At 40.9% G+C, this 12,658-nt stretch overlaps 1 protein-coding gene across 1 annotated transcript; it reads right to left on the bottom strand.

Moving 5' to 3' along the window:
- Nucleotides 1-5,648: 5,648 nt before the first annotated feature.
- LOC137728449 (uncharacterized) lies at nt 5,649-6,596 on the bottom strand. The gene has a single exon (XM_068467232.1). It carries the CDS (start codon nt 6,594-6,596, stop codon nt 5,649-5,651), a length of 948 nt encoding a protein of 315 aa, XP_068323333.1.
- Nucleotides 6,597-12,658: the final 6,062 nt, after the last annotated feature.

Below are 12,658 nucleotides of genomic sequence, written 5' to 3'. Positions count from 1 at the left end.
CTACTTTGTCAAACAACAAAAGTATCCCATATCATCAGGATCGAACATACTCCAGGTCTAACGGACTTATTTTGACCTTCAAATTCTGGAGTCGGCTCACTCCTTTGGAGGAAACCAGAAAACCCTCCAGCCCAGTTCAAAAATACATCTGTGGAAAGTCAAGTACAACAAAGCACGTACTGATTCGTCCGTCTTCTCCAAAAACAAGAGTACCTCATATCATCTCTTCTCCCTGTTTCTGCTCTTTATCCTTATTGATGAATGAGAGACAGGGAGAATGAGTACAATCAGCCGGAACCCAAGATCAACCTACCGATCTGAGACTGATTGCTTAGAACCCTGATTGCTTACCTTGTCTGTCACCTCCTTCGGCAGATCTCCTCGCTTAGAGACTTGGAGAACTCCTACTATATGATTTGTATCGCACTTGACCAAACTCGAAACTATAAGTAAGCTTCAAATGAAAATGATACATTACCTTGTGCGTCAACGCCAACTAGAGATACCACTCATGGATGAAGGAAAAGTACTTCCAAGAGAAGATGCCACATCTACTTACAGGACAGAGAAGGCAAGTGAAGGCGACACCACACTTCGGTACTTGGAAGTTTCGTAATTACTCAATGGCTTCAATCTTGCAAGTCCCCAACCGAGGAGCTTCCCTCACTCGGGAACTTAGGGAAACACTGTTTGTACCATACTTAACCAATCCCGAAACTACTAAACACCAGTCAACAACATACCGTCAAGGACCCACAAGACTTTTCCTCCAACCAGGAGGCCAATCACAACACGACACATGTCAGTATCAGAGGCCAATCACAGCGCAACACGTGTCGATATCAGAGGCCAATCATAACACAACATGTGTCAATGTCAGAACAAAGCTAGAAACTCTCTTCTATAAAAGGGGATCATTCTCCCACAATAATCCCTAATGTCATTTGTACTAAATTATTCACTAGAACTCACTAAAAGAGAGCTTGAACCTATGTATTTGTGTAAACCCTTCACAACTAATGAGAACTCCTCTACTCCGTGGACGTAGCCAATCTGGGTGAACCACGTACATCTTGTGTTATTTGCTTCCCTGTCTTTATTCATTTACCACAATAATGACCAGAGCAATCTAGCGAAGGTCATAAACTTCACACTTTCTGTTGTACCAAAGTCATCACTGATTTTATGCATCAACAAGGGATATGATCAACTCAAAGTGGGTGCCTCGTTAAAACCTAGTTAGGTAGCAAAAAACCAGTGGGAAAATGCTCTTAATTGTAGGGAAAAAGAGTACATTAAGATCAAGTAAGTATCACCTTCTCAGAGAAACTAACTTAGGTATTGGAGATCTATTGGCCTAACCCACCCCCCCTCCCGACCTCGTGGGCGCATTGGCTTAGGTCCTTGATCAAAAGTGTTGATTGTTTTGTAGGTGCATTTTGGTCAAAGCTAGAGACGGCGAAAATTTGCATCGACAAAAATTAATCCAAATTATAATTAGGAAATTTTGTTTACGCCCAAAAATTATTTTTGGACACACCTCATTTCTTTGGACGTCTATATCCTAGAGACAGTGGAAATTTGCATCGATAGAGATTAATCCAAATTCTAATTAGGAAATTTTGTTTACGCCCGAAAATTATTTTTGGACACACCTCATTTCTTTGGGAATAGGATCCTCTCCTAAGAAAATGCTCAGGATCCTCATGACCAACTAATACAGACCGTTGGATTTTGATCCAATGGCTACAAACATGGGCCCCCCTAAAAGTTATAACAATTGTAGCCGTTGGATCAAAATCCAACAGCCTGTGTTGGTTGGTCATGAGGATCCCAAGCATTTGCTCAGGAGAGGATCCTATTCCATTTCTTTGGATATGCATATCTAATTTTGAATTTCTTTGGATACCCAACCAGTTTATGAAATAACAAAAATTAACTTTTAAATTAAACTACCTACTAACAGATAAATTATAGTGTAGTACAGTAATATCACGTCAGTCGTGATAGTTCCATTTAAATTTTGCCATCTGTTATTATTTTTACACAGTTGAAATTTGATATCATTTTTGCCTTTTAAATAAATTAACAAAAATGAAAAAAAGAGAACATAGGATATCGGACAATCTCCTTCCTCCTCCCACCAAATCCGGTAATTCTTTCCGCACACCAACCTGCTCTCCTGATTACTCATACGTCTTGTTGTCTTTGGAAGAACCAAAACATGCAAGAAACGAAAGGAACCCATGATTTCGATCTCTCTTTTTAGATAAAAGTATATGTGTTTAGGGTTTAATCTGTTATATTATTCTTCTCTCTAGGAGGCATATATATAGTTATACATGAGGCCCTATAAATTAGGAAACAAGAATCCCAAATAGCCAAGGAATCAGTCAAGTAATCCTATTCTAATTACATTCCTAAATCATAAAGTTAACTCACGCCAACACTCCCCCTCAAGTTGGTGCGTAGATATCACCTAAGCCCAACTTGTCGAGTGAGTCTTGAAAAAACTTCACCGACACTGCATGAGTTAACACATCAGCTAACTGTTCTTCGGATTTCACATACGGAATGTCAATCAACTCAACCTCCAACTTCTCTTTGATGAAATGTCTATCCACCTCCACATGTTTTGTACGATCATGTTGGACTGGATTATTGGCTATCTCTCTCGCCGCTTGATTGTCACAATATAACAACATCGACTTCCGAGGCTTAAAACCTATTTCAGTGAGAAGAATCCGGATCCATAACAATTCGCAAATCCCATGTGCCATACCTCGATATTCCGCCTCAGCTGAGGATCTGGCCACCACGTTTTGTTTCTTACTTCTCCAAGTTACAAGATTTCCTGCTACAAATGTAAAGTAGCCAGATGTGGAACGACGATCGGTAATGTTCCCAGCCCAATCAGCATCAGTATACCCTTTTATCTCCATATGTCCATGTTTCTTGAAAATTAATCCTTTCCCAGGTGCACCTTTCAGATAACTCAATATACGCATTACGGCTGCCATATGATCCTCACTAGGAGAGTGCATAAATTGACTTACAACACTAACTGCATATGCAATATCTGGCCTCGTAAGTGATAAGTAAATCAATCTTCCTACTAACCTCTGGTACCTCTCTTTGTTAGTCGGAATTTGATCTTGGTATATTGCCAGGTGATGATTCTGCACGATGGGAGTTTCTGCTGGTTTACATGCCAACATCCCAGTTTCAAAGAGAAGATCTAGTACATATTTGCGCTGACACAAGTAAATACCGTCGCGAGAACGAGCAACTTCGATTCCGAGAAAGTATTTCAAGCCCCCTAGATCCTTCATTTCAAACTCCGAAGAAAGATAACTTTGCAGCCTCTTTATCTCTTCTGTATCATCGCCAGTGACTACCATATCATCCACATAGATTATCAACAAAGTGACTTTACCTCCCATACGTTTGATAAACAGTGTATGGTCTGCATTTCCTTGTTTGTAGCCATAACTCTTCATTACCTGGGTGAACCTCCCAAACCATGCTCTAGGTGATTGTTTGAGTCCATAAAGGGCCTTTTGAAGTTTGCATACCTTTCCACCTCCATTTGGTATTTCGTATCCAGGTGGAAAATCCATGTAAACTTCTTCTTCCAAATCTCCATGTAAGAAGGCATTTTTCACATCAAACTGTTTCAAGGGCCAATCAAAGTTAGCAGCTAAGGACAAAAGAACTCGAATAGTATTCATTTTTGCAACTGGAGCAAACGTTTCTTGATAATCAACTCCAAATGTCTGCGTGTACCCTTTAGCAACCAATCTTGCCTTGTATCTATCTATGGATCCATCTGCTTTGTGTTTTATGGTGAATACCCATTTACATCCCACCGGTCTCTTCCCATGTGGTAGTGGTACCACGTTCCATGTTCCATTTCTTTGTAAGGCCTCCATCTCAACCTCCATGGCTTCTATCCAACGAGGATCCTGCAGGGCTTCTTCCACTTTGGTTGGGATCTTGACTCCAGCCATTTGACTCACAAACGCTTGATACTTAAGTGATAAACGATGTGTTGACATATACTGTGCAATTGCATATCTCACTTTTCCATCCGGAGAGAATCTGTCAGGTGGTTTACCACGGTTTTGCCTAGGAGGTAAAACATACGAATTTTCAATAATACTTGAATTATTAGAACGTACCTCTTGGATATCCTCGGGGACATGAGCGTGTACTGGCAGAGGAGAATAATGGTTATGGTTTGCTGGACCTGCTGCTACTTCGGTGCCATCCATTTCCATTCTCGCTGACCCAAACAATTCAAGCCCATTTATAGGCCTAGTCAAAGGCTCTCCTGTCGGTCCAATGCTACATTCCGCAGCATGCTCCTCAAAAACAGCATGTGGGTCAGCACTTGGGCTGCCCAAAGACCCCACATCATGTTCCCCACATTCAATACACGGATCAGGACTTGGTTCGCTGTTAATGCATGGATCACTGCATGGATTAATGATTGGGCCGCTGCCTTGTGTACTAGCAGCAAGCTCATTATTTTCTTGGTTGTTTTCCACTCTCCCATTGGATAGCTCCAGTGGCATATCAAACCACCGATATTCGTCTGGTATACCAATCAACTCCCCCTGACGAGTAGGGTGGGTTTGTTGTGAAACAAAGAACATTTCAGTTTCAGAGAACGTAACATCCATGGTGACGTATAAACGCCTAGTAGAGGGATGATAACATCGGTATCCCTTTTGTTGGCTATTAAATCCCAAAAACACACAACGAACCGCACAGGGGTCCAATTTACTCCGTTGGTTTTTTTGAAGATGCACATATGCCACACATCCAAAAATACGGGGTGACAATTGGAGAGAGGACGGAAGAGAGACATAATCTGTCAAGGTTGCCAAAGGGGTACGAAAATGATGAACCCGGGAAGGCATTCGGTTCAGGAGATACACAGAATAGGTGACAACATCCGCCCAATATGTGTTAGGTACATGTGCTCCAATAAGAAGTGCTCGAGTAGTTTCCAAGATATGCCTGTTCTTACGCTCCGCCACACCGTTCTGTTGTGGAGTTTGGGGACAAGTGGTTTCATGAACAATGCCGTGCTCCGTGAAAAACTGAGAGAGTTCTGAATTAAGATATTCTCCACCATTATCTGACCTGAGGACTTTAATAGGAAGGGAGAATTGATTCCCAATCATGCAGTAAAATTGTTGGAAGATTGGACCAACATCACTTTTCTGTTTCATTGTATACAGCCACGTCATTCGAGTGCAATCATCCACAAAGATAACAAACCACCGAAGACCATGTTGTGTAACTATTGGTGAAGGACCCCATACATTAGAGTGAACTAACTCAAAAGGCACTGATCTTTTATTGAAACTCAAATGATATGAAGTACGATGACTTTTTGCAAGAATGCAATCATTACAGCGAAAATCAGACTCAGAAATGCCACTAAACAACGACGGAAGTAATTTTTTCAAATAACCAAAAGATGCATGTCCTAGTCGACGATGCCATAACCAAATTGTCTTGGTCTTATTATTGTAACTGCTACGCACGTGATTGACTCGGCCTGGTGCCACATCCTCCACATAATATAACCCTCTCCTCTTAGTACCACGCCCAATGATCGCCCTTGTCTGGATATCCTAAAGTAGGCAAAAAGTAGGAAACATTAGTACTACACAATCCAACTGTTCCGTAACCTGACCAACAGAGAGTAAATTATTTGATAATGACGGAACAAGCAGTGTATTGTGCAAGGATAAAGATGGAGTAAGATTTATTAAACCAGCTCCTGTAACGGGACCAACTTCACCATTTGCCGTGATAACGTTTTCCTTTGGTGGGGAAGTCATGTGGTGAAATAATGATTTGTCGTATGTCATGTGATCAGTAGCCCCGGAGTTTATTATCCAGCCGGAATCTCGTTTAATGGATGCTAAGAGTGCAGTACTCATGTTACTTGTATCCTCATTTGATATTTGCTTAGTCAACGAGAGCATCTGGTCAGTACCTTCTTCTGCCGTGGGTTGCAATTGTTTCTCCAAGCCGTGGGCTGATGTGTGGGGCCTAGGCTCAGAACACTTTGTTGCCATAGCAACTTGCCCAATGTTGCAATTGGATCCAATTCGGCCTGCTGTTATAGCAGCTCCTCCATCTCCAGACTCGGCCAGTTTGGCCTGGCCTGTGCGCTTCCCTTTGGTTTTCAACTGTTTTTTCAATTCCCAGTACCACTCTGGATACCCATGTAATTCAAAACATGTTTCTTCAGTGTGCCGTTTTCCATTGCAGTGATTGCAACGAAGTCTATCCTTGTCGATGTCTTCTTGGGTACGATTCGGACGTGGTGTTCCCGTGAATGGTGGACGCATGGACGATGATGGGGACTTGGTGACCATTGCCATAGAGGAGCTTGTTGTCGTGGCTTTTGTCCCAAGCATAGTTGTCTTTCTTTGCGCTTCACGTCGAACCAAACTGAAGCACTCTTCAATCCCAGGAATGGGTTTCATTCTTAGGATTTCACTCCGGACTTGATCAAAGTCATTGTTGATAGGAGCATATTTATGCGACTTAAATGGCTTGTTCTCGTACATTTACGTTATGTTTCTTTAGTTATTTTAGTACTTTAAGCTATTTTCGTGTGTTTGTAGGTCCAAAGGGCTAAAGGAGCAAAAAGATGCATTTTGGAGACTTTTGGAGCACTTTTGGGCTAAGGACGGATAGCTTATGCTTGAAGCCAAAGTGTTGGACGAAATTGAAGACCTAATTGGAGCCAAAGTGTTGGAACCTTGTTCTCTTTAGTTTTAGGACATTTAAACCTTTCCTAATCCCAATCATGCCATGCATAACACACATCCATTCTAACACATTGTCATTGCACATGCATTTCCTTCATTAGTTAACCCACATGCACTTATCACTTATCATCACCACATATCATATCACTTAATCACTTATCACTTATCATCACCACTTAACCACTTATCATATCATAACCACATATCATATCACTTATCACTTATCACTTAACATATCATCCACCTACTTCACCTACAACATCCACCTACTTCACCTACAACATCCACTTCACCTACAACATCCACCTACTTCACCTACAACATCCACCTACTTCACCTACAACATCCACCTACTTCACCTACAAATGACATAGCCATATGTTCCCTCCACTACTCCTATAAATACCCTTGCATTCATTCATTCATGGACATCTCATTTCATACACAACACACCACAAACACATCCCTTTCTCTCTTAGCCGTGAGCTTCCCATCTCTCCCCTTATAATCCAAACACCATTTTTCCATTCCCCTTCCACTTCTACACCACTCCTCATCCATTTCCATAATCCCCCAAACCTCACCTTAGACCTTGTGCTACAACAACGAGGAAGATAAGAGGGCCTAAACGTTCATACAATTCAAGTTTGAGTTGTTGGAATGTTTAGGTGTTTCTTTGATTTCAAAGTTTAAATTTAATTCTCTTTGTTTTGTGCGTATGAGGAATGGAAGAGAAGAGTGCCTAAACGTTCATACAATTCAAGTTTGAGTTGTTGGAATGTTTAGGCGTTTCTTTGATTTCAAAGATATGAGGAAATAAAACCCCCTTTAGCTAGGGGGTGATTCGAAACTATGTTTATATTTGCAATATGAATTGATTAACTTTCGTTGGAATTTCATAAGTTGTGGATTCAATTTGTTTAACCGTTTGATTGATAACTTATTTATGAATGTTCATTGAGATTGCAAGCTTAATTTTCATGCATGAATATGACGCTAGAATATAAGTGAATTTCACCTAATCGTTATGAACTTATATTCACAAGTAGTGGAGGTTGCTTATAAACAATCGCGTTAAATGAATTCTTGGCATAAGTTTCATGCGTATTCCATAGTAACGAATGCCTCGTCGATGTTTATGATTTCCGTTGAACTTAATGATCTTTGTTGAATGTCTCTATCATGCGTATTCCATAGTTAGGGACTTTGATTAAGAATAATTTGGTTGTAATGCGTATCCCATTCAATCCAATGAATATAGGGAAATCTGAAGGTTAATTTAAGCGGACCTAATTAACTTGGAGCATTGAGTTTCATAATTTATCGAAAGACCAACTGAGAATCAATCTTGTATGCAAGTGTAACATGTGTGGAGAAGAACCCCTTGGCTATTCCATCATCCATATTTTATTCACATTCATATTTACATTCTGTTTTAATTGCAATTTGTTCATTTAGTTTAATTTTGTCAAAACCTAAATCCCCCTTTACTTTAATGTCAAATTAGTTAGAAATCAATTTAGTTTGTGTTTTTAAGAGTTTTGAGTCTTTTGAACTTGTTAGAATCTGTTTAGTTTATGTTTTAAAGTATTTTTGAATTCTTTGAGTCTAGTTTAGTGTTTTATATTGTTTTTACGTTTTTAAGTCAGTTTCCAAGAGATTAACAATCCCTCCTAATCCCCGGTCCAGAACGATCCCTACTTATACTTATACTACAATTGTCAAAAAGAGGGTTTAATTTATGCGCGTATAATTCTCGCATCAAATTTTGGCGCCGTTGCCGGGGATTAGCAACTTTGCTAATCCCTTGGTTCTTTTCTTTTTTTTTTTGTTTAGTTGTTTTCGTTTTAGTTTCTAACTTAATGTTGTTTTCTTTGTTTGTTGTTACTTTTGATATTTGATTTAGTTCTCTTTCTTTGATTTTAGGTACTAGAGAAGTAAGATATGGATTTTGCTAGCATTCAAGCTCAATTGGCAAATCTTACTTCTAAATTGTCGCCGTATGCCGAAAGGACCACAATGCAGAGTGTCCCTACATTTGGTGCTTCATATAGGCAAGGATTTCAAGCCAATCAATGTCCACAAAGAGATTGGAGGGATCATTCAAACTCTATATGGTGGGAAGATCAACAAGTTCAACGTGAAGCATATTGGCAACCATATGAGGAGTTCTATTCAAGACCTATGCAGCCACCACAACTTCATATGCAATATGCTCAATTAAATTCAAGTTCGCCAATAGATTATAATCAAATTCTTAATGAAATAAATTCTTTGGCGCAGGGGTCACAAAATCAAGCCAAGGAGGCTCAACAAGAAGCATATTGGCAACCATATGAGGAGTTCAATACAACACCTATGCAGCCACCACAACCTCCCCCACAACAATTCCAATCAAGTTCAAGTATGTCCATGGATAATGATAAAAATTTTCAATTACTAACCTCTTTGGCGCAGGGGTCACAAAATCAAGCCAAGGAGTTGGGTAAATTGGACGAGCAATTTGGGCAGATTATGGAGTTCATGAAACAAATTCAAGAGCAAAGTGAACTCTCCAACTCAACTATTGAAAACTCGAAGGAAGATTTTGAAATCCATAATGCTATCACTTTGGGAAGTGCTATGGAGGTTGGAGCTGACCTAAAAATGTCCAAACATAGCTTAGAAGTGGATGAAGAGCTGCTAATTGAGGAGGAGGAAGAAGACATGCACACGGCAAGGGTAGAACAACCCTTGCCGCAGCCCCCTAAGCCCTCTAAACCACCCACCACCAGTAAGGACGTCCCAATTCCATGTTATTCTGATGTTATTCCACCCAATGTCCCTTTTCCTAGCAGGTTTTTGATTCCCAACCAAGAAGAGAGTAAAAAGGACATCGTGGAAGCCTTCCCAAAGGTGCAAAATGCTATTCAAATTCTTGGTGCAACACAGCAAGTTTTAGATGGTGTTGAATTCTTCAAAGGACTTTGTACACCAAGAAGAATGATTCAAGAGAAGGTAGTGGCTGGAGAAGATGTAGAAGGCATCAAAGAGGACATATTTGAAACCACAATTCCCAAGGAAGTTGGATTTTATGACACGGGACAAGTCATAACTTTCGAAGGGGTGTTTATTCTGGAGTTCATTTTGGAGCACACAGGTAAGCCGCCTCCCCGAATTTCAATTTTCTTTTATACTAACATGTGGTTAATGATTCAGGCACCCAATCTGGAATTTAAACTATTACCGGATCATTTCAAGTATCACCGCCCATTCAAAGATAAATTCCATGCCGTTTGATTTTATTTATGTAAAAAAAATGAAAAAAAAAAAAAAAAAAAAAAAAAGATACTAAACATGGAGAAAGGTGGAGCTTCACAAAGGTTGTTTACGTGAAGCCCCACTACAAGGCGCAGAAGCGGAAGGCGCAGAAGCGGGAGGCATAGAAGCGGGAGGCATCGGAGCGGAAGCCATAGAAGCGGGAGGCATCGGAGCTAGAGCATTCCAGGCCTCAATACTTGGCCAAGCGCTGGATGACCCAGGAAAAAGGTGCCTCTGGAGATAAGACGCAAGCCTTTGACGGTCATTGTGAATTCGACCCTCAGACTCTTGCAGCTCATCAAGCTTCCTCTTCATGCCCGTCGAATAGTTGTTGGCAAGCACGTGCAAACTTCTATTCTCATGCTTAAGCAGTTTGATCTCCTGCTTAAGACTTTCCACCTCTGCCATCAATGATTCCACCTGACGGGAGCGGGCAAGCAGGCGTTGGCCCATGTTGGACACAGAACTCGCACACTGAACACTAAGTGCGAGGGACTCTTGAACGGCCAACTCATCGGACCGTCCTGACAGCAGCCTACTATCTTTTGGAGTGAGGAGGTTCCTAGCTACTATTGTAGCTGTTGTGGCGTCCTGCATCACAGAGTCTTCACCTGAAAGAGGACCGTTTGAAGATAAGAAAGAAGGGCGCCATACGTTACCTTGACGCGGCGCGCCCGTATCACTGCTAAGGCTCAATTCCAAGCTAAGGTTCGATGAGTTTGCCATTTTTCAAAAGTGTTCAAAGAGAAGGGTTGGAGTTAAATTTCCAAGGGCCGGAGTCGATTTTCAAGAATGGGAAATCTTCAGAGTGTGTTGTTGGCGGTGATTGATAGCTCTATAAAAAGCCAAGATGACGCGTCCACCGATTCAAAGAGCCGGATTTTCCGGCGTAATTTAGGCGACGCTCCCTCGGCTTTTCAGAAAACGCGTTCAACTTTGTCAAAAGATTTCTGACAAAGCTGAAAACACGTGGAGGCCATCATCGCATCTACACATCTTTAGCCGACAAGCGCAAAGTTCGGCGACGCTTTCTCTGCTTTTCAGAAGACGCGTGCAGCTTTGTCAAAAGGAGCCGCATCTGCACTACCACGTGTCGTTCAGAAAGCGAAGGGGCGTCGTTCAGAAATCGAAGGGGCGCCTGCTCAGAAATCGAAGAGGCGTATTCAAAGATCGAAGAGGCGCCACTATTTCAAAGAGCCGGATTTGCGGGATCAAAACGTTTGTCGACAAGGGTAAAAAGTACCACCACTTGATATTATCTCTATATATGTCGACCTTCGTCTTTTATGGCAAGGCAAACCTGAAGAAAATGCCCAACTCTCCCTCACCTCTGAGGGCGCACTCCCAGCAAAGCCTTTCAAAATACTCAATTCTTTCTTCTTCCCCAAAGATGATACCAGATGCCTGGAGTACATATGACCCAGGAGGAAACGGCAGATTGAAGCATGTGCTGATTCATTCACCGCTTCTTTAAAGCAAAGGTATCTCATATCATCAAGGTCAAAAGCAAAAGTATCTCATATCATGCTCTTTCCCTGTCTTTTTCTTTGTCCTTGTTCTTACTCGCATGGCAAAGTAAAAGAAGCAATCAGCCGGCACTTGGAGTCAGTCTTCCGATCTGGAGCCAACTGCCTGGAATCTATTCCTGATTGCTTACCTAGCGTTGCTCTCGAGTAGTCATCTTCAACGGTTGATACACTTCCAGAGAAGGGACCACTTCTGCAAAGGGGAGCAAGTAAGGCAAGGGAAAATGATACATTGAAGCATGTGGAGACAAACGTAGGCTGAGTTATCCTCCAACCCTTTTCAATACGAATTGGAAAGATTGAACAAAGAAACAGACCAAAGGAGTAAGCTCAGACCTTCGGGGGAGACCAAAAGAAGCCTGCTGCCCAGTTCATGAGTAGCACAAAGGAAAATCAACGATGGGAGCAGCGCAATTCAAGAGGAAGCCTGTGGAATCACAAAGATCAAAGCCTCAATGCAATTACCAAGGAGAAGATGGAATTTACACTCTATAACCAGATTTGCGTCTCTAAACTCTTCTCTTTGTTAATTACATTATGCCATGTTTAATATGTTTAGTTGCTTTTTGTGTGTTTACTTATGTTTTGTGTGAATCTATGCTTAAAACATTGAGGACAATGTTTGATTTAAGTGTGGGGGGGTAACTAAAGTGTTTTGATGCAAATTCGTAGGGTTTTATCCACCATAACTTCTAATGTTGTTCCTTGCTGTTTTAAGGTGTTTTTAAGTTGTTTTAGAGTGTTTTAGTGTGTTTTGTTTTATAATTCGAAAATCCCATAAAAATTTGAAAAATTGTTTTGAAAAACCCAAAAAGAGTTGTTTTGAGTCGTTTTTGTGTCGTAGGTCACCTTCCAACACAATGATAAGGATTTGGTTTCTAATTGCATGACTGTTAAAAAGAGTTATAAACATAGAGAAAAGTTTGATTTACTCTTGGTATATGCTTGGTTATGGTTATAATGTATGACTTCACATGCAATCATAAAAGAAAAAAATTAGTTATGTAACATGCTTGAAGGAAGGAACTCAAA

This window comes from Pyrus communis, chromosome 3 (genome assembly GCF_963583255.1).
Source record: "Pyrus communis chromosome 3, drPyrComm1.1, whole genome shotgun sequence".
Lineage (NCBI taxonomy): Eukaryota > Viridiplantae > Streptophyta > Magnoliopsida > Rosales > Rosaceae > Pyrus > Pyrus communis.
Note: the sequence above shows the minus strand (reverse complement) of the source record. Positions and strands in the feature narration are given on the sequence as shown.

Coding starts and splice junctions, on each gene's coding strand:
- LOC137728449 (XM_068467232.1), bottom strand. CDS start 6,596: ATGTACGAGAACAAGCCATTTAAGTCGCATAAATATGCTCCTATCAAC.